At 43.4% G+C, this 27,197-nt stretch overlaps 1 protein-coding gene across 2 annotated transcripts in view; it reads left to right on the top strand.

Moving 5' to 3' along the window:
- Window positions 1-27,197, top strand: part of tarbp1 (TAR (HIV-1) RNA binding protein 1) — a 226,972-nt gene that overhangs the window by 135,983 nt on the left and 63,792 nt on the right. Inside the window, exons 23-26 of one of the 2 annotated variants that reach the window (XM_055639264.1) lie at window positions 1,202-1,288; window positions 5,791-5,993; window positions 6,703-6,784; window positions 8,452-8,626. In XM_055639264.1, the coding sequence (XP_055495239.1) occupies window positions 1,202-1,288; window positions 5,791-5,993; window positions 6,703-6,784; window positions 8,452-8,626 (547 nt within the window). Of the gene's footprint in view, window positions 1-1,201; window positions 1,289-5,790; window positions 5,994-6,702; window positions 6,796-8,451; window positions 8,627-27,197 lie in introns of those variants that run through there. The other variant, XM_055639265.1, reaches the window with a different exon arrangement.

The following is a 27,197-nucleotide window of genomic DNA, read 5'->3' as shown; positions in this document are numbered from 1 at the left end:
TTGGAGAAGCAAGAACCAGAGTAGACAGGTCACTTCATTTTTTGGGGGAAATTGGAATGATGGTGGTTTCCTTGAGGTGGATAGGTATGGTTGGAGTGAGAGGTTGAAAATGTCATGAAGACAGTGGTCAATTTATTGCAGGGTTTCCAAGGGTTTATCCTTGTGAAATAAGATCTTTCCCGTGACTTTCAGCCTGAAGAAGGATCTTGACCCGAAACGTCCATTCCTTCTCGAGATGGTGCCTGTCACACTGAGTTACTGCAGCTTTTTGTGTCTACCACGTTTCTGTGGTTTGTTTATACTGCCAACTATCTCTCTCTGTCTCTCTTTACTTTAGATTTTTGGTACCGCATTACAGCGCATTAACAGGTCCTTCAGCCCGCTGAGTCTGTGCTGACCAGCAATCACCCCGTACACTACACACCAGGAACAATTTACATTTTTTACTGAAGCCAATTAACCTACAAACCTGGATGTCTTTGGAGTGTGGGAGAAAACCAGAGCATCCTGGAGAAAACCCAGGGGGTCACTGGGAGAACGTACAAATTCCATACAGACAGGACACGTAATTGGAATTAAACCCAGGTCTCTGGCGTTGTAAGGCAGCAACTCTACCGCTGCGCCACTGTGCCGCCTGAATTCTGTATTCTGAGAAAAAATGAAAACCAGTTTTTATTTTGAATGCATTATAATTTCTAATGTTTTATCAAAAGAATTATAAACCACACACAAGAATAGTTTACAAATACCATTCAGAAGATCACTGATTTTGTTCCTTAAAATCATAGTAGTTTTAAAGATCTTTTCTGCTGACAGCAACACTGAGATATTCAGGTTGGTGTGTACAGTGGTATGTACTGAAAATTGAAAGAGCCATCATTTTTAACATAATTTTTATAAGGTGGTTTTACTGTCATTGAGACTGCAAAATCGGACCCAGCAGTCTGTCTTTACATCTCTGTTCAGTGACCCTGCCAGCTGTCTATATTTTCAGGTTGAGATTAGACTTTGTAACACAATTACCTGTTGTCAAAAAACAATTGACTTTCTTTCTGGATGCAGAATCCCTTATATGAGGTTTTACTGAAGATTGGTGCTGGCGGAAAATGGCTACATATCTTGAAGATATATATTTGTTATTCACTATAATGCATAGGTATTTCAGTGCTCTAGCTTTATAACTTTTATTGTGTTTATCCAGAATCCAGACAGTTCAAAGACTAGTATCTGCACTTTCCTGGCCATATTGGTTCACATCAACGTGATACTTAAGAACATTTTTGAGAAGGTAAATATTTCTACTTTTGGAGCCAATTTCATTTTAGATATCCAGAAGCAACATGGCAAAATATGGGAATGGTGATTGTGATGATAATTTTGTTAGATGACAACAGCTGCTGGAGACCAAGTGGAGTCACATTTGCAGCAAAAATAAAACAAAAATTGATTCTGATGCCATCTGCTTATTCAATACAGTCGGTGCCAAAAATCAAATTGTCAATATCTTGTGTACCAGGTCACAAAAAACGATTGCGATCAGCTTCTAACCCACTCGTCCCTACACAGGTTCCTGGATATCCTTGTGCCTACCTCCTCTCCCCCCCATTTCCTTCCACCCACCATCCTTTTTCTATATTTCACTCTATTTTGCTATCTGCACTCTTTTGTTACCTCCCCATTCCCACCTTGGTTACTATCTCCATCCATCTTTCCCCACCTAACTCATCTGCCAATCAACACATTTTCACCTGAATCCACCTATCACTTGCTCATTCTTAGCCCATTCCTTCTCACCTTTCCTTACCTGCCATCTCTCCTCTACTCCATCAGACTAACAAAGGGTCCTGACCTGTCCATTTCCCTGCTAGATGCTGCCTTACCTGCTGAATTTCTCTGGTGGTTTGCTTTTTACCTTGTACATTCTACCATCTCAAGCTCCCTTTCTGAACGTTTCCTATTTGGCGCATTATTCTGCATACCTTCTTCGCCAAGGCTGAATTCATTTAAATATCTTTTCATAAATATGCAAAATATTACGAATATAGTGAAAAATAAACTGATGGAGGGACTGACTGGATCGGGCAACATTTGTGAATTGGCAGTCGATGTTTTGGGTCGACGTGTGTGATCGATGATCAGCATGGACTGAATGGACAAAAGAGCCTGTTTCCATTCTGCATCTCTAAACTAAACTAAGTTAAACTAAAGTCACTGAAAGTAAGCATGCAGGTACAGCAAGCAGTGAAGAAAGCTAATGGCATGTTGGCCTTCATAACAAGAGTAGTTTAGTATAGGAGCAAAGAGGTCCTTCTGCAGTTGTACAGGGCTCCGGTGAGACCACACCTGGAAAATTGTGTGCAGCTTTGGTCTCCAAATTTGAGGAAGGACATTCTTGCTATTGAGGGAGTGCAGCGTAGGTTCACAAGGTTAATTCCCGTGATGGCGGGACTGTCATATGTTGAAAGAATGGAGCGACTGGGCTTGTATACATTGGAATTTAGAAGAATGAGAGGGGGTCTTATTGAAACATATAAGATTATTAAGGGATTGGACCCACTAGAGGCAGGAAACATGTTCCCGATATTGGGGGAGTGCAGAACTAGGGGCCACAGTTTAAGAATAAGTGGTAGGCCATTTAGAACGGAGATGAGGAAAAACTTTTTTGTGAATCTGTGGAATTCTCTGCCTCAGAAGGCAGTGGAGGCCGATTCGCTGGATGCGTTCAAGAGAGTGAGATAGAGCTCTTAAAGATAGCGGAGTCAAGGGATATGGGGTAAAGGTAGGAAGTTGGTACTGATTGTGGATAATCAGCCGTGATCACAGTGAATGGCAGTGCTGGCTCGAAGGGCTGAATGGCCTACTCCTGCATCTATTGTCTATCGTCTAAAAGTCTCTTCATCTAAACTAATGAATAGGGAATTGGTTGCTGATCAAATCCCTACTGTAGGTTTATCAGTTCATTCCCCAGCAACCCCTTCCACCTTATATTTCTGCATATTTTCAAACTAATGTAGTCAGATGTGTAACGTAGACCAGCAATGAATAAAACTTCCTTCCGAACTCAGGCTGTTTGGTAGGCCCGAGCTAATGTGTGCCGTAAGCAGTCTCTTGAAGCATTTCATGATGTTGGATGTCAAGGCCACTGGACAGTAGTCATTAAGGCATGAGTTGCATTGCTTTGGCACCGGGATGATAATCGTCTTCTTGAAGCAGGTGGGTATCTCAGAACAGGGTAGAGAGATGTTAAAGATGTCCATGAACTCTCCCACTAGTTGGTCTGCATAGTTCCTAAGGACGCGGCCAGCAACTCCATGTGGCCCAATTATTTTCCCTGGGTTTACCCTCAGGAGGTCAATCTTACTTCTGCCATAGTGACGATGGGAATAGGCACATTCGAGTCTGTCAGGACAGATGTCATTGCCCTGTTTGCATTCTGTTCAAAATTAGCGTAGAATGCATTGTTCATTAGGGAGGGATTCTGTAACCAATTTTGGACATCCTTTTTTTATTACTCCCCTCTCTATCTCATCTGAAAATGCTATAACTAGGAATACTGAGCCACCATTTCTGCACTGTTGTCAAGTCTTGCTTCAGTAATTGCTATATCATATTTCCACATCCACTGGCATCCTGTCTTCCCAATATACAATACAAATTTATTATCATTTGAGCCCCAGTGAGACTCAAACGAAATGTTGTTTCCACAGCCATACAAACAAAGACACTGTCTTACAGACATACACATAATTAAATTCACACAAACATCCATCACAGTGAAGCCACTGTGATGGAAGGCAAGTCTTTTCTCTCCCCTGTTCTCCGTGTCTCTCCCGATGTCCAAGCCCCAGGCGGGCGATGATGAGTCCCACGGCCATTTTAGGCCGCGCGGGGCGATTTACGGCCCCGCTCCCGGTCTGAAAGTCCAAGGTTGGAACCCCCACGGGTGATGGTGAGTCCCACGGCCATGAAGCCGCGCCGGGTGATATACTGTCCCGGTCCGGGTCGTTCCAACCCTGCGACACGGGCTGGAGAAGTCGCGTTGCGGGAGCTCCGGGAAGCGGTCTCTCTCTCTCCTCCCAGACCCGCGAGCTCACGATGTCACAGTCCACCGGACCTGCGGCTGCGTTGCTGGAGCCTCCGAGCCCCAGGAGTCGAGTCGCAGCAGCGAGTCACCACCGCTCCCCACGCTCCGAGGCCGGCCACCCCCGACGATGGTGAGTAGTCCGCAGATCCGCAGCTCCGCAGTCTCCGGGACTGGAGCCCCCGGGTCGTTCAGGCTGGAGGCCGCTCCACGGTGCTAGGCCCCAACGACAGCCGAGACCCGACAGGGAAAAAGTCGGGTCTCCCGGACAGGGAAGAGATTTAAATAGTTTCCCCCTCCCCCCCCCCCGCCCCCCACATTTACACATTTAAAAATACTATTAAAAAACACCAAGCACTACATTTAACTAGACAAAAAATAAAAAAAAGACAGACAGGCTGTAGGGGCCGCTGCAACGGGTGAGTCGCGCCGCCAGTGGCAGTCCCCACTTCCAACGAAGAGACTTCAGCCTGAAATGTTCACTCTGTTTCTCTTTCCACTGAGGCTGCCTAATCTCCAGCATCTGGCATTTTTTAATTTTCATTCCCATAGCTCATCTGCCTTATCCATTAGACTTGTTTCATTTAGCTTTATATTATAGGCATTGCCAAATTCCTCTTTTGTCTATTTTCCAACTTTTGTTTGCCAAACTAATGAATGTTTAGATTACCAAAATCTCTTCCTAACTTTCCGTTTTCAGTTTATATCAGCTTCCCACCATATGCCCAGCCAGTTTACATCATTCTAAACAGCATCAGCAGACCACACCTGCTCTAAATAAAAGCATTGATCTGAATCTGTTGAAGTGCAACCCTTCTCTTTTATATACCCCTATACTTTCCAAGAACTGGACCCATTTTTCCAAAAACTTCCTCTCGAACCATCTCGCCTGCAGCACATTCATCTTGCAGTTTCTGTACTCGCTGGTGCATGATTGTGGTAGTAACGTGGAGCTTTTTACAGAGGTTTTGCTTTTTAATCCTTTCCTAAAATTGCTTGTGTGACATTATACCCTATCTCTCTTTGTTATTGACACTGATGTGAGCCACAACTTCTGGTACTTCCCCCTCCCTCTCCAGCTGCTTAGCGATGTGCTTGAACCTAACTACCACATATACATATTTCTATTTAAAAATAAATCAATAATGAACTGTAAAACACATTGATTTTTAAGTGTGAGATTTTTAAGTATTTCAAATAGGATCCTGAAAGTCTCTCAAAATAGACAAAAGGGGAATTTGGCTATATCTATGACCTAAATCCCTCCTGGTTTATTTACAAAATTCATTTTGTGATAAAAGGTGTCAGTTCAGGCTACATTTTGGGTCGGTGAATGAAATTAAGGTTACAGGGTCATTTATTGTATGGTACACCTCCTCAGAGAAGGTGTATTCAGAGAATGTGGGTTGATAGTATGGCCATTGGTACTGCGTTAAGTAAAAATTGTGGCCTTGATAGCATGGGTTGGGCTTCTCTCTACTTTTAGCATTTAAAATATACTTTTTATTTTCATTCTTTACAGACAAATCAAGGCAATATTTTTTGTTTTAAAAATAAATCAATAATGACTTGTAAACACGTTTATTTTTAAATTAGAAGTGGCTTGTGATGAATCATTCACATATATTATTTCATCAGATGCATATTTATTAATATGCCAGTGTTTATTCTAATTTTAATTCTGTTGATCTTCGTATTTTATTAACTAGGGCCAATATTTGAAGAAGGCACTGAGTGTAATATTGCCCTGGTGTCTGAACCACAATTTCAGTGTGAGACTGTATGCCCTACTTGCTTTACAAAAAGTTTGGGAGGCATGTCTACAGTCTAAACTGGAGGGTGAAGAGTTGAAGTTTTTGGAACCAATAATAGAATCCTGTTTGGAGCAAGTTGGACAGAAGCAAACCACAGGGTCAGTGGGAGACAATTATGTACTTTTATCTAAAAGTTTGCTGCTATTTGTTCCAGGTTCTCCATGGTCAACTCTTTCACAAGATTTCCTGTGGAAATTAGTGCCCTGTGCACTTTCAGCACTGAGAATAAGCTGAGAAGGAATTAAAGTTATATTGTTATATTTTATCCACCTCTTTCTGAGGTTTTCTGCCTCCCAGGTGGAGAAACAGCATGCAGGTAGGCAGGCCTTCTCCATTGTGGCTACTACAAGATGCACTTGGGAATCTAGGATAATTCTTCCTCTTTGCTTGAATGAATGAATGAATAATACTTTAACGTCTCATGTGACAAGTCACGGTGATAATCTTTGTTTTGCATACCCAATGTTTGCAAAGAGTCGCCACATAAAGGGTGCAGACAAAGTTTAAAGTGTCCGATTTTAACACAAACCATTTTTGACACATCCCATTTGTGGTCCCCCTTAGTTCTTCGTTGTTCTCCCTCTTGGCGGTTCTCCCACACTGGGTCCTCCTTTGTTCTCGGCAATGCGTCCGACCTCCGGCACTCGACTAGAAATTAATTTCCTATTAATTATATACATATGTTACATATGGTACAATGGATAAGTCAGGTTTCAGCATCTTTCGAAAGGTTGAACAGAACATTTTGTATTTTAACTGTTTTTTGAGGTAAATCCCTTAACTTATTTTTTTCCTTATTATGTGAAGGAATGCTGGAAGGAATTGGCAGAGAATTCAGGACCATTTCTTTTTTGGGAAATTCCAACCAGTGGAAGACTACAGTCTAGAGGTACAGACGAGGTGCTGGAAATATTCCAAGTTTTATTTAATTATTGCTTTATGGTAAAGTGCATTTTTCAGTCAAGTTTTCCCATTTTAGATTTGTGGACAGCAATTCTCAGCCAGATTTGATATAGAATAAATAACGAGAAAGACCAACATGACACATGTCATATCATTTTCAGAAAATCCCAAAGTATTCAAGATCTATGAAGCTTCCTCAGTTCTTTCTTAAATGTATACTTTGACCACTTTATAATATATACATCCTACTGTATTCTTATGACCTTTTATGGTGATTTTATGCCTCCTACAGCATCTTCGTGAAATTTCATATGGATTCAGTAGGAGGTACATATCAGATGTAATTAGGAGTTCATTAAAGTATGTCCAATAGATATATTTATAGTATCCAAATATAGTTCATGTGAAAATTCAGCTATGAATATTTAATTCAATATAAGTTTATGGTCAAATGTTTATCTCACAACATGACTTTGATTCCTTTAATTATACTTTACTTGCCAACTGTAAGATGTGCCTTTAATGTCTTTATGAGCGTATATACAGTTTGAAAATATGCTTAAAAATTCCAGACCGGCCCGCAGTCATATTTTTTTCAATTAGTTTTCCTGACCTGGGAACTGTAGCCAGTCCCGGGACGCGAGCTGATCTGGGAACTGCAGCCAGTCCCGGGGCAGGCGAGCCGACCTGGGAAAAGCAGCCAGTCCCGGGGCGCGCATGGGACCTGGGAACTGCAGATGACTAATTGAAAAACACGTGAAAACTAATGCGAAAAACAACACCAAGTGTCACACTATCGCGATAGATATGGCCTGCCATCCGCTCAGACATGGGTCCTGGCCACTATGCAGAACAAGGTTGCCGACTCCTGCTGTAGATGTTTGTAAAGTTATTAAAAAATTTGCAAATTATAAACTTCCAATAATACTTGAACATTCTTCCAATAATTGAACATCAAATTTTTGTATAGAATATAACAAACACTTGGTTCTTGGTCCTCCAAAATATTCCAAATTGAATTTCTTCTTGCGTATGGTGTGCATAGCCTAAAGTTGTAGGACAAATTGTTCTATTTGATCTTATTTGATTGTGCACACCTGGTTGATTGCATTCATCGAAACAGGGTTGACCAAGTGAAGGTTGCAATCTTCCACCCTCAAATGGAATTTAAACTGGAGGTGAAAATTCTTGTTGACCAGGATCCTTAATTTGCCTTCAAAACTGAACTAACTGTGATACCAGACACTGCGCACACTGGAATCTTGAGCAAAACTGGACTGGCATGATTGGCTCTTGGCATGATTTGCCACAAATAATTTCAGCTGTTACATCTTTTCTCTTAGCAATAATGTTATTCTGCCTCCTTAACTTTCTTCTCACTCCTAGGTTCCATGCACCTCAATCTATTTATTTTCTAATGCAATGAAATCTAGACTGTCAAAAATAATGGGTTCCATTTTCCTGTGTAATGGTGCACATTGATGCAAATTTGATTAATTAACATGTGCTTAGTTTTGTCAGACAGTCTTTAACTTACACAAAGTTTAATGAAAAGTAAGAGCAAGCCATAATATAGTGCTTAAAAATGTGGCTTGCTATTCAGATCCATGAGGTTTTCTGCCTAACTCATGTATCTTCCTCTATCTCTTGCAGACAATATTTTATATCTTTCCAAGCTTATCAGATGTGATAGAAGATGAATGGATCCCTGCCTGGAAGTTTAGTCGAATTGTGGATCTCTTTCCCTTCAGCTCTTCAGTCAATGTATTTAACTTAGGAAATCAGTTTCACGATATGAAAGCCACAGACTGGGTTCAGCAAGACAAAGGTAAAATTTGAATTATCTCCAGTTGTTAAAATGTTTTAATATTTTTTACTCAATCCCAGTCCCTTTGGGTTTGAAATGGCCGCAACCATGGTGAGAGGTTTCAATAATGGCTTTGACCTTGCTACTTCAAAAGTTTTTAAAATATTACACCAAAATCCATGAATAATGGCTGATGTGTCCTGAACAAACAAACATCATGAATGCAAACTAGCTGGAAGACACAAAAATCATGAAACTAGTGGATTCCCCCATGACTTGATCCTGAATTATTTGCTATTTATATTAATGATCTGGAGGAGGGACAAAATATTAGGTTTTCGAGTTTGCCAATTGCTCCAAAAATAGGTGAAAGGGCATGCACTGTCAAATTCCAGCTAGTTAACAGGATTTAGAAGAATAAATATCAGGAAATTGTAGGCAGCTACAAGACTGATACAGTTGTCATTGTAGGGGATTTTAACCTTGTTTGGGCGGGCTAGGACTTTATTTCTGCACAGAAGGCTGCACAGCAGAGGGCCCGAAGACCAGTATAAACCAGCCATGATCTAATTGATTGGTAAAGCAGATGCAAGAGTTTGAAGATCCTTGACTGAGAGAAGAAAGGGGTAATGGACAGTATAAAGAGGTGGGGGTGAAGTGGGGAAAGAGCTAGCAAGCAATTGATGGATACAGGCAAGGAGGGGTAGATTTTCAGTTGCAGTGAGGTGGAGAGAGAAGGCAGATAGCAACAAATGAAGAACAAAAGGCTGTAGATTCTGGAGTATAATAGAAGAGGGGGGATAAAGAATGACACCAAATTAGTAGGAGATGGGAACGTCAATGGGTATTCACATTGGGCCGAGCTATGCCTGCCTCTAGCTATCTTGCGCACTTTATTCCAAGCCTCCTCCAGCATCATTCCCCACCTCTCTCTGCCACATTGATGCCGCCTCCTGCATTGATGCCGAACGCATCAATTTCATTACCTGCACCACTATCATCCTCCTTGCCCTTAAATTCACAAAGCATTTCATACACCTCTCTTCCTTTTCTTGATTTCTCTGCCTCCATCTCAGGAGGTAAACTGTCCTCTGATATCTACAAATTTAACAAATAAATGTTGTGATTTAAAAAAATGGATCAACTGGACTAATGGGATAAGGAATGACAAATGGAGTATAATTTGGATAAATGCATTTTGGTAAGACGATTCAGGGCAGGACTTACTTAGTAAATGGCAGGGCTCTGCTGATTGCTTCAGAACAGAAAGGCATAGGGGTGCAGGTAAAGAGGTCCTTGAAAGTGGTGACACAGGAAGACAGGGGGGTGAAGAGAGTGTTTGGAACATTTGCCTTAATCAATCAGGATATTGAATATAGGAGTTGGGGTGTCATGTTATAGCTGGACAAGTAGTCTGTGTACAAGTGCCTCCGTGATGGATTCTAAGAGCAGCTTGTACTGGAGCCCACCAGAGAGAAGGCAATTTTGAATTTAGTGTTGTGTAATGAACCGGATTTGATAAAGGGAACTCGAGGTAAAGAAGCCATTAGGAGGTAGTGACCATAATATGATCAGTTTTAATCTGCAATTTGAGAGAGAGATGGGTAAATCGGAAGTGCCAGTATTACAGTTGAACAAAGGGGACTATGGAACCATGAGGGAGGAGCTGGCCAAAGTTGACTGGAAAGATACCCTAGCAGGGATGACAGTGGAACAACAATGGCAGGTATTTTTGGGAATAATACAGGATGTGCAGGATCAGTTTATTCCAAAGAGGAAGAAAGATTCCAAGGGGAGTAAGAGGCGACTGTGGCTGACAAGGGAAGTCACGGACAGTATAAAAATAACAGAGAAGAAGTATAACATAGTAAAGATGAGTGGGAACCCAGAGGATTGGGTAACTTTTAAAGAGCAACAGAAGAAAACTAAAAAGGCAAAATGGGGAGAAAAGATGTGGTACGAAGGTAAGCTAGCCAAGAATATAAAGGAGGACTAGACTGAGTGGGACCCGTTGGATCCCAGCTTCACACGGGAGGGCTGGTCCCCCAACGCAATATGCCACCTCTCCACCAATTCCAATATTGGTGGCCAGTGGGGTTGGGGGGGGGCTTTCTGGAGCGCTAGTATGGTTGTTGTAGGCTAAAGGGACTGGTTTCCAGAGGGCTAGTGTGGGACATTGTGGGCCGAATGGATTCTTGGGCTGGCAGCTCAGTCACTCAAGCCTGTTGTGCTGGCCGCTTACTCACTCACAGCTGGTGGGCTGGCAGTTGACTCACGGCTATTCCTTGAAATTCCATTTCAAGCAGGGTGCAAGGCCACCAAATTCAAGTGCAGTTTCTTACCACTTCAAGCAGGGTGCAAGGCCACCAAATTCAAGTGCAGTTTCATACCACTTCAAGCAGGGTGCAAGGCCACCAAAGACAGCGAGTCATGACTTCTCCCTCCTTCATCTTGCAGAGACTGAGCCACGCCCACATTTCTGGGTTTTATAGTCCCTCCCCCTCCCACCAGAAGGTGTGTGGCCTTCATGGCGTGATTGACAGGAGAGAGAATCTCAACATATTTTAAACACTAATAACTCTTTTATTTTTAATCGATGGGAAAAATCCTCGTCACCTGATGAGTGGAGGGGGACTCTGAGTAAGATCAAAAATCACAGCGGTACGTGGTAGCATTTTTTCTAAAATCAATATAAAGCGCAAACAGGAAGTTGTCAATATTAGACTTTTAATTATATAGAAGGCAAGGCAACTTTAATTTGGCAAGGCAACTTTAATTAGGCAAGGCAACTTTAATTAGGCAAGGCAACTTTAATTAGGCAAGGCAACTTTAATTAGGCAAGGCATCTTTAATTAGGCAACACAGCTTTAGCATTTCCAAACCAAAGGCAACACAGCTTTAGCATTTCCAAACCAAAGATAACACAGCTTTAGCATTTCCAAAGCAAAGGCAACACAGCTTTAGCATTTCCAAACCAAAGATAACACAGCTTTAGCATTTCCAAACCAAAGGCAACACAGCTTTAGCATTTCCAAACCAAAGGCAACACAGTTTTAGCATTTCCAAAGCAAAAGCAACACAGCTTTAGCATTTTCAAACTATATTTTCAAACCACATTAAGGGCACTGACAGTAAAACCACTCACAGTTTAGTAGACATGTGTTCAGTGTTATTCACAGCTCAGACTGAGAGACGTGACCCTATCGCTCCCCCATCTTGCAGAGACTGACTGAGGCACGCAACACTTCCGGGTTTTATAGTCCCAATGGAAGGGGCGTGGCCTTCAGGAGAGAGAATCTCAACATTTTTTAAACACTAATAACTGTTCTATTTTTAATCGATGGGAAAAATCCTCTATTCCTGCGTTGCGGGGGGGGACTCTGAGTAAGATGGCCAAAAATCACAGCCGTAAGTGGCAGCATTTTTTCTAAAATCAATATACAGAACAACAGGAAGTGGTCAAGATCGAACTTTTAGTAATATAGAAGATAGTAAAAGCTTCTTTAGGTATGTGAAGAGGAAAAAATTAGTTAAGACAAAAATTGGACCCTTGAAGACTGAAAAAGGCGAATTTATTATGGGGAACAAGGAAATGGCAGACGTTGAACAGGTACTTTGGATCTGGCTTCACTAAGGAAGACACGAACAAACTCCCTGATGTACTAGTGGCCAAAGAATCAAGGGTGACAGAGGAACTGAAGGAAATTCACATTAGACAGGTAATGTGTTTAAGAGGGAACTGCAGATGCTGGAGAATCGAAGGTTACACAAAAAAGCTGGAGAAACTCAGCGGGTGCAGCAGCATCTATGGAGCGAAGGAAATAGGCAACGTTTCGGGCCGAAACCCTTCTTCAGACTGATCGGGGGCGGGGGTGGGTGGGGACAAGAAAGGGAAAAGGAGGAGTAGCCCGAAGGCTGGGGGATGGGAGGAGACAGCAGGGGGGCTGAGGAAGGGGAGGAGACAGCAAGGACTAACAAAATTGGGAGAATTCGATGTTCATGCCCCCGGGGTGCAGACTCCCCAAACGGAATATGAGGTGCTGTTCCTCCAATTTCCGGTGCTGCTCGCTGTGGCCATGGAGGAGACCCAGGACAGAGAGGTCGGAGACGGAGTGGGAGGGGGAGTTGAAGTGCTGAGCCACCGGGAGGTCAGCTTGGTTATTGCGGACCGAGCGGAGGTGTTCGGCGAAACGATCGCCCAACCTCCGCTTGGTCTCACCGATATAGATCTGCTGACATCTAGAGCAGCGGACGCAATAGATGAGGTTGGAAGAGATGCAGGTAAACCTCTGTCGCACCTGGAAAGATTGCTTGGGTCCTTGAACGGAGTCGAGGGGGGAGGTAAAGGGACAAGTGTTGCATCTCTTGCGGTTGCAAGGGAAAGTGCCCGGGGAGGGGGTGGACCGAGAGGGAAGGGAAGAATTGACAAGGGAGTTATGGTGGTCTTTGCGGAAGGCAGATATGGGGGGAGATGGGAAGATGTGGCGAGTGGTGGGGTCACGTTGGAGGTGGCGAAACTGACGGAGGATTACTTTTTGTATGTGACGGCTGGTGGGGTGAAAGGTGAGGACTAGGGGGACTCGGCCCTTGTTGCGAGTGCGGGGATGGGGAGAGACAGCAGTGTTGCGGGGTATGGAAGAGACCCTGGTGCGAGCCTCATTCATGGTGGAGGAGGGGAACCCCTGTTCCCTGAATAGTGAGGACATTTCAGATGTCCTGGTGTGGAATGCCTCATCCGTGGAGCAGATGCGGCGTAGACGGAGGAATTGGGAGTAGGGGATGGAGTCCTTACAGGAAGCAGGGTGGGAAGAAGTGTAGTCCAGATAGCCATGGGAGTCAGTGGGTTTATAGTGTATGTCGGTCAGAAGTCTATCACCTGCAATGGAGATAGTGAGGTCAAGGAATGGTAGGGAAGTGTCGGAAATGGTCCAGGTGTATTTGAGTGGTAATGGTGTTGGGTCGACTGATGGGACTGAAGGCTGATAAATCCCCAGGGCCTGGTGGTCTGCATCCCACGGTACTTAAGGAAGTGGCTCTGAAAATCAAGGACATATTGGTGATCATTTTCCAATGTTCTATAGATTCAGGATCAGTTCCTGTGAATTGGAGGGTAGCTTATTCTAGATTATAGACCAGTTGGTCTGACATCAGTGGTGGGGAAGATGCTGGAGTCAATTATAAAAGATGAAATAGCTGCACATTTGGATAGCAGTAACAGGATCGGTCCGAGTCAGCATGGATCTACGAAGGAGAAATCATGCTTGACTAATCTTCTGGAATTATTTGAGGATGTGATCAGGAAATTGGACAAGGGAGAGCCAGTGGATGTAGTGTACCTGGACTTTCAGAAAGCATTTGATAATGTCCCACATAGGAGATTAGTGGGTAAAATTAGAGCAAATTGTTTTGGGGGGTAGGATGCTGACATGGATAGAAAATTGGATAGCAGACAGGAAACAAAGAGTAGGGATTAACGGGTGTCGTTCAGAATGGCAGGCAGTGACTAATGGGGTACGGCAAGGCTCAGTGCTGGGACCGCAGCTATTTTCAATATATATTAATGATTTAGATGAAGGGATTAAAAGCAGCATTAGCAATTTTGCAGAAGACACAAAGCTGGGTGGCAGTATGAACTGTGAGGAGGATGCTATGAGGATGCAGGGTGACTTGGACAGGTTGGGTGAGTGGGCAGATGCCTGGCAGATGCAGTTTAATGTGGATAAATGTGAGGTTATCCTCTTTGGTGGCAAAAACAGGAAGGCAGATTATTATCTAAATGGTGTCAAGTTGGGAAAAGGGGGAATACAATGGGATCTATGGGTTCTTGTTCATCAGTCACTGAAAGTAAGCATGCAGGTACAGCAGGCAGTGAAGAAAGCGAATGGAATGTTGGCCTTCATAAGGAGGAGTTGTGTATAGGAGCAAAGAGATCCTTCTGCAGTTGTACAGGGCCCTAGTGAGACCACACCTGGAGTGTGCAGTTTTGGTCTCCAAATTTGAGGGAGCAGAACCAGGGGCCACAGTTTAAGAATAAGGGATAAGCCATTTAGGAGATGAGAAAATACTTTTTCACAGAGAGTGGTGAGTCTGTGGAATTCTCTGCCTTAGAGAGCGGTGGAGGCCGGTTCTCTGGATGCTTTCAAGAGAGAGTTAGATTGAGCTCTTAAAGATAGCGGAGTCAAGGGATATGGGGAGAAGGCAGGAACGGTGTACTGATCGTGGATGATCAGCCATGATCACATTGAATGGTGATGCTGGCTCGAAGGCCTACTCCTCCACCTATTTTCTATTGTCGGTAAGGCCACACTTGGAATACTGTGTGCAGTTCTAGTTGCTCTGCTAAAGTAAGGATGCCATTAAACTGGAAAAAGCGCTAAACATTTATGGGGATGTCATTAGGACTGGAGTGTTGAAGTTATACAGCAATACTGGGAAGGCTAGGACTTTTTTCCTTGCAGCGTGGGAAGCTATGAAGTGACCTGTGCGGAGAAAGTCTCGCCACAGCCTCCTATGCTGCAAGAAAAAAAATGATGAGGGGCATAGATATGTTTATAAAATCGTGATGGGCATAGATAAGGTGAATAGCCATAGTCTTTTTCCCAAGTTAGAAGAGTCTCAAATTAGAGGGGTTATGTTTAATGTGAGATGGGAAAGATTTAAAAGGGACCTGGGACAACTTTTTTACACATAGGGTGGTGGGTATATGGAATGAGCAGCCAGAGGACATGGTAGGGGTGGATGCAATTGGGACATTTAAAGGACACTTGGTCAGGTAGAGGATGGGAAAGGTTTAGAGGGTTATGAGCCATGCAGGCAAGTGCCTCTGTTGGCCAACTTGGTCGGCATGGATGAGTTGGGACGAGGTGATTGTTTCTGTGCTATATAGCTCTGTGGCTGTAATTTGTCGAAGGCTATTGTTACAAGAAGATATCAGCCCATCAAAAACGTTTAAAACAGCGAATTTAGCAATTGACAGTAAATGGGTCAAGCATTTGTGCAAGACATTTAAGTCTGATCGTAACAATTTTGAAGAAATTTTGTTTTTGCAAAAACCTTTGCTTTGAGCATACAGATGTACATGGATATGTGAATCTCAGTTTGATCATGGCATATGAATTTACTGGCAGAACAAAAGCCCTCTGCAGAGTTTTCCTCGTATTTAATCAGTTCATAAGCCTCTAAAGTCATGCTTGTCAGCCACCCATGATTAAAGCTGAAATGGCATTGAATGCAGATGAGCAGTTGCTGACATGTTCTGCAGTATCCAAGGACTACAAATGGTTTGGCCATATACACTTTAATTACCAGCAGCACAAACTTTCTGTTTTCCTGATTAATTCCACATCAGTCAACCGAGCCTGCTTCCCTCGAAAATCCATCGGAAAACTTAATTTAGTATTTTGGTATTGACAAACATTTTCCTTCCAGTTTTTTTCATCGAACAGAAGCATAGCCTGTTTATCACTCAGTGTTCACCCCTTGTGAGTGTGAAAGGAGCATTTATTACAATATTTACTGTAGATGTTCATTCTTTGGTTGTAGCTTTACCATTTACATTTATCCTTTCTATCAAATCTTTGTTTTGCTAAGCTTAGCACTTCATTTTCTATCTGTTTCTGCTTTTTGTATCATCTCCCATCTCTTGCTGCAATTGCTTGTTTTGAAGAAAAATAACGTATAATAGTAAGATTAAACGAGAACTTACCAGTTTGAAGTTTGATCTGTATTTTATGAGGAGTTACGATGAGGGATTACGTGAAGAAGCCCGCCCCAGGACGCATTGCGGCATAACTTCAAAGCAGCGGTGTGGAATCACAGACAGACACGTATTTGAAGTAACATAGTAAAGAATAAAGAGACATCAATTATCAGTTTGATCCATGTAATGAGGGTGGGAGCGGAGGGCACGTATTCCCTCATCGTAACTCCTCATAAAATACAGATCAAACTTCAAACTGGTAAGTTCTCGTTTAATCTTACTATTTTACTTCGGAGTCACGTGAGTGACTTAGTGAAGATTTCAAAGCTCTGTGATTTCAAACCGTTGTAACAGCTTTATATCACTCGCTGCCGAAGCCTTTGAGGGAGGAAGCGTGTTATCATAATCAACCAATGATTCTGTTTATAGGAAAAAACCAATGGTATTTTTACAATAACACTGAAGAATTTTAAATGCTCCCCTTGGCTAATTTGAATATTTGCAGATTGGAATCTTCCTGCAAATAAAACAGGTTTTGTCAACAGTTTATAATTTATTTCTCTCTGAACGTTTTACCCCCACTATTCTGCTGTAGCCAGGATGTGGTTTACAGGCACGTCCATTCTTTTGCCGTTGACGTGGAAGCTTCTCCTGTGGGATGACAACTTTATACATGTTAGTTTTATTCCCAGGAGCTTTAACCTGCTTGAGCCATTTCAAAAAAGGCTTGTTACCTGACCACAAGGTGTTTTGTGACCAACCCACAAGGCTTTTCATCTCCCTCGCATAATTAGGTTGTGTCTATATAAGGTAATAGGGTCTTGGCACATACCGTGTTTTTCTGGCGGGTAGCCCGGTTTTATGACTGGATAAGGTGTTCCTGGTCTGGTTTGACCATTCCCTGAACAAATGATTGAGATCTGGTCTGAAGCTGTGAGCATGGTGTCCAGTTGAAGTAGGAGTAGTGACTGGACACTCTGTGCTGCTCCATGTGCCTTTAACATATGTTTTTAGTGCATAGAAGGTTCAGGTTTAGGGCTCTGGCTGGTGGGATCCCCTGAAGTGTGGTTTAACGACTGGCATCCCATTTATAGGTGTACCTAGTCTAGGGGTTTAGAGTTTTAATACCCTTCAAATTCCCTCCAGCCAGTGACCCCATGGCCTGTTGTCCTGTAGCTGTTTTGAAAAAAGAACAGGCAGGGTAATTCTAGCTGTGTTGATGGCACTGTAGCCGAATCCTTCATCATGATGAAGGTTCTCCAGGAATTCCAGTTCGTAGTACCTGTATCGGATGAGTAGGTTTTCCCCTTTATCCTTGCAGTACTTCTCTTGATGCTGGACAATTGTTGTAGTCCAGTGGATGTTCAAAAGGATGCTGACATGGTGTTGATTATTCAGTATAACAATCCCAGTCCCAGAGGCTTGCGCAGAATCTGCAGCTTAGGAGCTTATTTCTCATGGCACAGGTTGATTTGTGCCCGACTCCGATATTAATAATTCTGGGTACTGGAAAACACCATCCAAGTTTCAACAGCCATGTCATGGCGTGAAGTGAAACAAGGGCTGCGTAAGTCCGTCAGGTACTATCAAATACCTGAAGCTGAATCCTTTTTTACTGTGCGTTGTTCTCGATTGGTGAGGCAGAAGGGAAAAATACATAGAATTAATTTCACCAATGCAGCGTGAACGCATTTGTCTATCAATATTATAAATACATTCTTGAATGACAACATGACCTATAGGTCAGAAAAGTTAATATATATAGCTGACGATCTTTCTGCTGGAACTATCTGTCCCAGAGAAATTTTTTTAATGAGGATTCCACTGGCCCAGGGTCTGGTTTCCCCCCGCGACATACATAGGACATCCCCGAACACCTGGTGATATAGCGTTAATGCAAATAATCGATATCAGTTTCACATTCCATTTTAATTGTCATTGTCAGTGTACAGTACAGCGACAATGAAATGCATTAATATCTGTTGCATCATATAGCTTAATAGTTTTGTTAACTTTATATGAAAACATCTAATTGATGTAGTCCTTAATATTATGTGACCTGGTGTCTGTCACTGTATTTTTCTCACCACCCAGGTAAGTTGTTGATAGTCAAATACATCTATGGATATACCATTGCCAAATTGTTTTGACCAACTTCTCATATGATACCGACTTTATGCTGCCATATGGTTAATATAGGCCACCTCCATAGTGTAGTCTATTTATACCCATACATGCAAGTGCTTTAAACTCATAAATTCACCCGAACATTTTTTAGATAATTAATGCCCAGTATAAATGGTAACCCCACCACTGTCTTTCTGATATTACTTCAGTGGGTAACTTCATGAGATGCTCAATGACAACGTATATGTTGTTTTTGATACTAACATCTGAATGATGTAGACAGAAAATGGTACCATTTTTTCCCAATTACTCTGTTATTTGTCGAGTAGTTGGTAGATTGACCATTACTTTGTGCTTGTTTGTGCCAATTCAACTATGTTGTCTCTTGGCATCCTTCTAGTTACGTGGACTGAATTAATATGAAAGCCAAGATAGTCCAAGAAAGCGCCCTATATGCTGGTAGGAACCAGACCCACCTACCTCCATGGTTATTGGCGGTTTTGTGTTTTCTGTTTTCTGAGTGCTTTTGTTCTGAGGATGTGCTGGCGACGTTGGGGGGGGGGCGCATTTTCCAGGGGGTCCGCGGCGGGCCCTGATCTAAAAGATCTTTGGGGATAGTGCGGCCCCAAGCTTTCACCAGTCCCATATTCTAGACATAGACTGGTAGATGCCGTGAGGTGCTGCTGTTAGGTTATTGAAAGTCGTGGTTTGCTCGTCCCTTGGCCTGCCCTCATGATGCCGAAGGTTTTTGATACCTCTTCGATCTCCTTCAGCTTTTTGTTCAGATCTCTCCCAAATAGCAGTGAGTCTGCCTCCGCTGCTGGGCTTTGCTCAAGCCTGCACCTTTGAGATTGAGGGCAGGTGTTGTATTTCCCTTAAGAGATTATTGCTGTATATTCTTGCTGGCTGCCATTGTTTTGGCTCCGGCGGTGCTCCAGCCCGTGGGGTTGCTACGAAGCGGTCCACGACACCCAACAGCTGTTCCTGATCCTGCACCTCATGCATACTTTCGATTTTGTCCGCCTGCCCCTTTTGCAGACCAGCCCTGCCCTGGTCACCAATGCTAGCCTCCTGCTCCAACCCGTGGTATGAGGGTAGCAAAGGGCAGTGCCTGAACGACACTATGGAGGAGGTGCCTGTCCTGTCTCGCCGGGAGCGCTGCTGTTCCCGGTGGACCTTCTCCTCCAGGAGCTGCTAAGTGCAGCTCAGGCGGCTGTCTCTCTCTGCTTAGGTAGAGACATGTCCTGCTCCGACGAATCGGAGACGACCGGCCGTTTGGCTTCCTGTCCGCTTTCCCAGTCCGCCGTGTAGGCTATGGCGAGACTGGCTTGGCTCGGTCTCAGGGATAGCGAAAACGCTCTGCGACGACGCTGCCGCCGGTTGCTGCCTCGCTGGTAGAGTTGGAGCGGGGCAGTTTCTCTTTGCGAGTTTTTTGCGTTGTGTTCCTGAAATCTGTAATAAAACACAACTGCAAACTCACCTTTCCTATGCCCAAGAGCCGCTCCTGCAGCTCAGGCGGCTGTCTCTCCCCCTCCTGGGTGGAGAGACGTCCCAGTCCGATGTCGCTCCACCGCCGGGTTTTCCACACATCCAGCCCGCTGCTCAGGTGCTAGCGGGCTGGCTCGGTCCCGTGTCGGGTTTGCGGACCGCCCGCTAAGCGGTCCTACCGCCTGTTGCTGCCCTGACTCTCTCTTGAGCGGGCAGGTGCAGCATATTTCCCCCCTCAGCCCGCAGCTGATGCTGACGGGCTTGGAGCAGTGTCGGGAGCGGGCCGCTGATTAGCGGTCCTCGCTCTCTCTCTCTCTCTGTACTCGGGCTGCTGCTCACCTGCACTCGGGCTGCAGCGCACTCCACGCCAGCACTGCACAGTGGGGTCCCCTAACGGCTCCGCAAATGTCGGAAGCCTCCTCCCGCCCGCCTGCCTGCCTCACCTGGACAGTGCGTGGAGAGCGAGCGAGGACTAAGGGGAACCCCCAACGCAGTGCTAGCGCCGTCTTCCTGCGCTGTCAAATGTCGCCCCTGTGGAGAGTTTTACCGGCACCGGCACAGCTCCCATTCATGGTCCGCCGGCGCTCTCTCTCCCTGGTAGCGTCTTTCCTCCCCTCCCTCGAACGGGAAACTCCTACCAGAGTCCAAGGGGGCCGCTTGCACGCCCTGCGGGAAAACAAGCAGACGCAAAGGGGCTGTAAAAGTAAAGGTAAGTACTTACCTAAACTTAGATTTTTTCTCGTTTCTTCGGGAGCCCTGACTCCCGGCTGCCGCTTTGCATGCTGAAACGTAATGCCGCAATGCGTCCTGGGGCGGGCTTCTTCACGAAGTCACTCACGTGACTCCGAAGTAAAATGAGTTTGATGTGTTGTGTAGAGCAGAATAAACCATATCCATTTCCATTTGAAAAATAAGTAAGCACTCCAGCAAAACCAGGGGCCACTGTTTAAGAATAAGGAGTAAGCCATTTAGAACAGAGATGAGGAAACACTTTTTCACACAGAGTTGTGAATCTCTGGAATATCTCTGCCTCAGAGGGTGGTGGAGGCTGGTTCTCTGGATACTTTCAAGAGAGAGCTAGATAGGGCTCTTAAAGATAGCGGAGTCATGGGATATGGGGAGAAGGCAGGAACAGGGTACTGATTGGGGATGATCAGCCATGATCACATTGAAAGGCGGTGCTGGCTCAAAGGGCCGAATGGCCTACTCCTGCACCTATTGTCTATTGTGTAAAACAAGTGCGATGCACTGATATATAAATGATTGCTCCACATTTTAAGGAAAACAGTCTTAAATTACTGGTGGGTAGGCAACGATATCTTAGGAATTACAGATCCCTAGTTCCATTATAAAGCAGGTCAAGTAGGACAGGATAAAAATCTTGTAGTGTTCAGTTTGAGAGAGAGAAATATGCAAGTTTGGAGAATTGTTGATCTAGATGTAATGCGGCATTTTATATCGTTTCTGATGCTCTTTTAATATATTTACTCAAGCCATAACTTGCATTCAAGAATTATGTTATTCTGTTTCCTCCTCAAGTTAAATGACAATGTAAGATTACTGTTATTCTTAAACAAGCTGAAATTTCAGCATATATATGTTATGATGTCGGGTGATCAGGTAAGGTAACTTTTAAATAATGCACAGGAAAAGTCATGTGAATACCCTGAGATTCATAAGATTTCAGTGACAAGACATGGACTTACCATTCCATCTCAACGTTTTAATCTAATTTGCCTATTCAAGTGTCTTAAATGGTCATGGTTTTGTGATAGTAGAGTTACTTTTTAGAAGATAGACAAAATGTTGGAGTAACTCAGCATTTCAGGCAGCATTTCAGGCAGCATCTCTGGAGAAAATGGACAGGCGATGCTTCGGGTTAGGACCTTTCTTCAGAAGGTCTTACTACCTTCCACCAGAAACTCTTCTACCTTAGTAGGGAGAGTTGGGGAAGAAAACTAGAAGCGAAGAAAGAAAAGAGGACAATTCAAGGCCAGCAACGTTTGACTTCAGGAGAGGAGATTCCCTGAGAGGCTGATTTTTTGATAGAGACAGGCGAGGAAGTGGGAAAGGGGAGGAAAAGGGAAGAGAGGGGGTTTGTAGAAGTCACCTGTAAATTGGAGAAATCAATGTGCATGCACTGTTGGGTTGTAAGCTACTCAAGCAAAATGTAAGGTGCTGTTCCTGCTGTTTACATGTGGCTTCACTCTGGCAATGAAGGAGGCCCAGGACAGAAAGATCTATATGGGAATGGAAGTGCTTAGCAACAGGGAGATCCAGTAGGCCTTGGCGGACCAAGTGTTTGTGTTCAGCAAAATGGTCACCGAGTCTATGCTTGGACTGTTAACCAGCTTCACATTTCACAACTATGTATCTCTATTGGGCTCACACCTGTCTATCAAAAAATCAGCTTTTTTTTCACTACTCTCCTTACTATATTCAGCTTGAAGAAGGATCCCGACCAGAAACGTCAGCTATCCATTTTCTCCAGAGATGCTCCCTGACCCGCTGAGTTACTCCAGCATTTTGTGCCTATCTTTGGTATAAACCAGCATTTGCATTTTCTTTTTATTCCCTTTTCTGAAGCTCTAAGTACAAATATCAAAAATCAATCAGATTTATTGTATTTTTCAAATTCAATTAGAATGGGTATAAACATTAAGAATCCATCACATTATTGTGGGTCTGGAGTTTCAAGAAAGCCATACTTGCGAAAGATGCCATATTTCCTTCTCAAATTAATACTAGGAAAGCAGATGTGCTTTTGTTACATCATCTTTTCTCGGTCATCCTTCTTGATGCCAGTTTTTCATTTCAAATTGATTCAATGAAATTAATTAACATTTTCTAGCAGTCATGTAGAGATTTGGACTGCTGCCTTTGAATCATCAAGGAAGCCTCTGAATATCACCGATGACCTCATGCCTTAGTGACTGCCACCCAGTGGCCTTGACATCCGCCATCATGAAGTGGTTTAGGAGGCTGTTTACGGCACACATTAAATCCAGGATACCAAGCATCCTTCATCCACTGCAGTTCACCTACTTCCAAAGCAGGTCCATGGGTGATGCCATCTCTCTGGCCCTACACTCATCCCTGGGACACGTGACAAGAAGAACCTCTATGTCAATACTATAGAATAATATAGATTATAGCCCTGCTTTCAATACCATTATCCCAAACAAGCTCTTCTTCAAACTTGTGTTTCATTCTATACACAATCATTCAATACACAAGAACAATCAAGCCACACATAAAAACAACAAGTAGTGTAAAGAGAATACTACCAGAGTGCAGAATATATGTTACAGCATTATAGCATTATAGTTGTAGAAAAAATGTCCAATCTTCACAATGAGGTAGGTTGGAAGATCGGGACTACACCCTAGCTTACAGGAGGATTGCTCAATCGTGCTAAGACAGCGGGGAAGAAGCTGTTCCTGAATGTGGCACATGTTTTCAAACTTTTGTATCTTCTGCTCGTGAGAGAGGAGAGAAGAAGGGGTGATCTGGATAAAAAAATTCCTTGATTATGTTGGTTGCTTTCCGAGGCAGCCTCCAAAACTCTCTGGTTTCTTGGGGTCTTGGGCAAAGCAGTTGCCAAATAAAGCCATGATGCGGCTGTGATGTATCCTGATAATATGCTTACTGTGGTGCATCTGTAGATGTTGGGAAGAGCCATTACAGATATGCTGATTTTCCTTGGTCTTCTGATGAAGTAGAGGCATTGGTGTGCTTTTTTTTGCTGCATCATCTTTGAACATTATTAAAAATTCTTGTGTTATTGTTCAGTTAGATCGAATATTTTTCGCCAATGTTTCCACTTTGTTCCCAGCAATAGCTTGGGAATTAAAAGATTTATTTGTCAGAATATTCTCAATTAAGTTCATTTATTTTCCACGTATTTTAAATGATTTTCATTCGTTTATATATCTCTACGTTTCTTTTGAGCTTCAACTTTATCTCCCTGATAGTTCTCAGGATTGCGAGATGTTTAAGATGACTTTGCAAAATTTAATTTTTATTGATCAATCACCTGGCTTACACGAGCTTGTTAAATTTTAATTCTTACAGATATTATACTGCTGAACTGGAGCATTCAGTATGCTAAAAATAAACTAAGATTTGGAAAAAATCTGGGAACCAAACAATGTGAATGCAAATTTGGCTTCCTCAGTGCAAAGAAGGATCAAGTCTCAAAATAGAAACACAGAGTTAGAACTTAATGCTGCAGCACATTGTTTTTTGACAGGGCACCCCTGCATGTTAGAATTTATGTGCAAGCAACACACGTTGGTACTTTTCACTAAAGATTTAAACGGTAAATAAAAACCTATCAAATTTTAAATTTAATATGAGATTGGCCAATGTCTTAAAATTAGTCAAAAATATTAATTGTTGTCCAAAGTCTTCAACCAGATGTTTTCCGTTGAAATTTGTCTGTGTTGAAGGAGAAATATCTTTCATAAATGAGAACGCATTTAAAATATTGTGTTCAGTTCTGGGCACCATGTTATAGGAAAAATGTTGTCGAGCTGGAAAGGGTACAGAGAAGATTTACGAGGATGTTGCCAGGATTAGAGGCTGTCAGGAAAGGTTTAGGCTGGGACTCTATTCCCTGGAGAGCAGGAGGATGAGGGGTGATCTTATAGAGGTGTATAAAATCATGAGGGGAATAGATCGGGTAGATGCACAGAGTCGCTTTGCCCAGAATAGGTGAATCAAGGACCAGAGGACATAGGTTTAAGGTGAAGGGGAAAAGATTTAATAGGAATCTGAGGGGGTAACTTTTCTACACAAAGGCTGGTTGAGACTGGGACTATCCCAATGTTTAAGAAGCAGTTAGACAGATTCATGGATAGGACAGGTTTGGAGGGATAGGGACCAAGCACAGGCAGGTGGGAATAGTGTAGCTGGGACATGTTGGCCGGTGTGAGCACGTTGAGCCGAAGGGCCTGTTTCAACACTGCATCACTCTAAGACTCTATGACTCTATAAATAAGAGGTTTGCACATAAGGAAACCAATCAGCCTTTCTTGTGTGGTGTGGCTTCTAATCTGGAATAGTGCAAAACTAATCCCACGGCTGTCTATGCTCCTCACTTTACAGCATTTCCAGAATCCAATTCTTAGCAATGTCTTAACAGTGTTTTGTTTATCCTTCGGGAATCATTTTGTGTGAAGGTACTTCTCAATCTCTCCCTTGCTCTCCAGGACAGTTGTAAATTGAATATCCTTGCCCGATATTAGTTTCTCAGTGCTCAGGAATAATTCATTTCTTTATTGTAGTAGCAGTAAAGTCCCAGAGGTCCATCAATAGCCACACATTCCGAAAGGAAAAAAAATCTCCTGTTAGTGTTTCTTTTCAGCCATCTTTTGTCCACAACCTTGCTCTTTATTTCGTACCATGAAATGCATCATTAGAATTTTTCTCCTACACATGTTATCATGTGGTTTTTGAAGATCAAGCATATCTTTGTCTACCTTTGTCTTCTGCCTCATTCATTTTGTGAGTACCGTTGGCAAAGCTGACGTTTACTGCCCACTCCTTTTTAATCTTAAAGTTATGTTGAGCCTTATCTTCGTCTGTTGGTAAATATTGTTACGATAGTCTCCTCGTCACTCCCCAGCAAGATGTGTGCACCTAGGGTTGCCAACTTTCTCACTCACAAATAAGGGACAAAAGATCAAAATAAGGGCCATGTTCCCAACGACAATTTGTTAATCCCGTGGCTGGGTGAATGATGAGTTGGCCCGGGTGCTGAACTGCACACAAAGCCCAGCCAGCGGGCCATCTGCAGAGTTTTGGCCCAGGCACGCGCAAAGCCCAGCACCCCATCCAACTCCTGAACCGATGATCGACCATGAGAAGGAGGGGTGGTGGTGTCGGCGGTAAGCGACGGTTTGAAGCTGGCCGGGCTGCCGATCGACGGGGCCACGGGCGAGGCGCTGCTGCTGCACTCCATGGGCTGCACTACATTGGGATGGGTGAGGCCGGGCTGGACGCAGCGCTCCGACCCGACAGTCCCCTCGACACAAGTAGTAGCAGTCAAATACAGGAAAAGGGCTGTCCCGTAAGGGACAAACCAATTTAGCCCAATATACGGGACAGTTGGCAACCCTATGTGCACTTCAAGGCTGCGTGCTTAGCCTCAGACAGCACTCTTTACACCCATGACTATGCCAGACCACATTACCAGTTTTTAATGGTGGCGAGAGAGCTATCCTGGGCCTCACACAGAGATATAATCACGAAGAAGGCGAGTTAGAGCCTCTACTAGAAGTTGAAGGATATTTGGCATGTCACTGAAAAATTAACAAACAGAAGAGGTAACAGAGCGTGGTGGAGTCAGCCTGGTCCATCTCAGGCTCAGCTCTCAACACCATCGAAAGCATCTACATGAGGTGCTGTCTAAAATAGGTGGCATCTATTATCGAGGATCACTCAACATCCGGGTAATGCCCTCTTCGTGCTACTATTGTTGGGCTGGAGGTACTGATGCCTGAAGTCTCACATGATCAGATTCAGGAACAGCTACTATCTAACAGCCATCAGGTTGTTGAATCAAGCCTAATCAACCTCTGCCATCAAACCACCTCATGCACTATCATTGCCTTGTTTTCTAATTGGGTATTTTTGCACTTACAGTATCTCTTGTTTCTATGTACAATTGTTTTCTTTGCAGTACCTTGTAGAATTAATGTGTCATTTATGTATAATTCATGCATATTTCATGTTTTTGTGTGTTTGTCTATGTACCTGTGGTGCTGCTGCAAGCACGATTTTCTTTGTACCTGTACTTGTGCGTATGACTTGCCTAAATATATTTATTCCTTTTATTAGACTTGCGGTTTCTGATGTGTGACATTCCTCACAATAGGTTCGTAGACTTCTCTTAGGAACAATGTAATATTTATCATCTTCCAAGTCTTTAGTATCACTTTTGTGATTTGTGGCAGAACATCAAGGGTTTTGTAAATTGTGGCTGAGACTCTCAGAAGAATGAAAGTACGTACAGTACAGTTTTGAACACTTCATACATGCAGGTGAACATGTGTAAATAGTGTGATGGTTGGCACAGACTCAGTGGGCTGAAGGGCCTGTTTTTGCGCTCTCTCGCTCTCGCTTTCTCTCTCTCTCTCTCGCTCTCGCTCTCACTCGCACTCGCTCTCTCTCTCTCTCTTTCTCTCTTTGACTATAGTTAGTAATTGCAGCTCATGAGTTGAACAATTGCCTTCATTGAGCTGAGGTGGAAGAGTTCCTTCATGGACACATTCC

The sequence above is a fragment of the Leucoraja erinacea genome, chromosome 8 (genome assembly GCF_028641065.1).
Source record: "Leucoraja erinacea ecotype New England chromosome 8, Leri_hhj_1, whole genome shotgun sequence".
Lineage (NCBI taxonomy): Eukaryota > Metazoa > Chordata > Chondrichthyes > Rajiformes > Rajidae > Leucoraja > Leucoraja erinaceus.
This window is presented reverse-complemented; position numbering and strand designations above follow the sequence as displayed.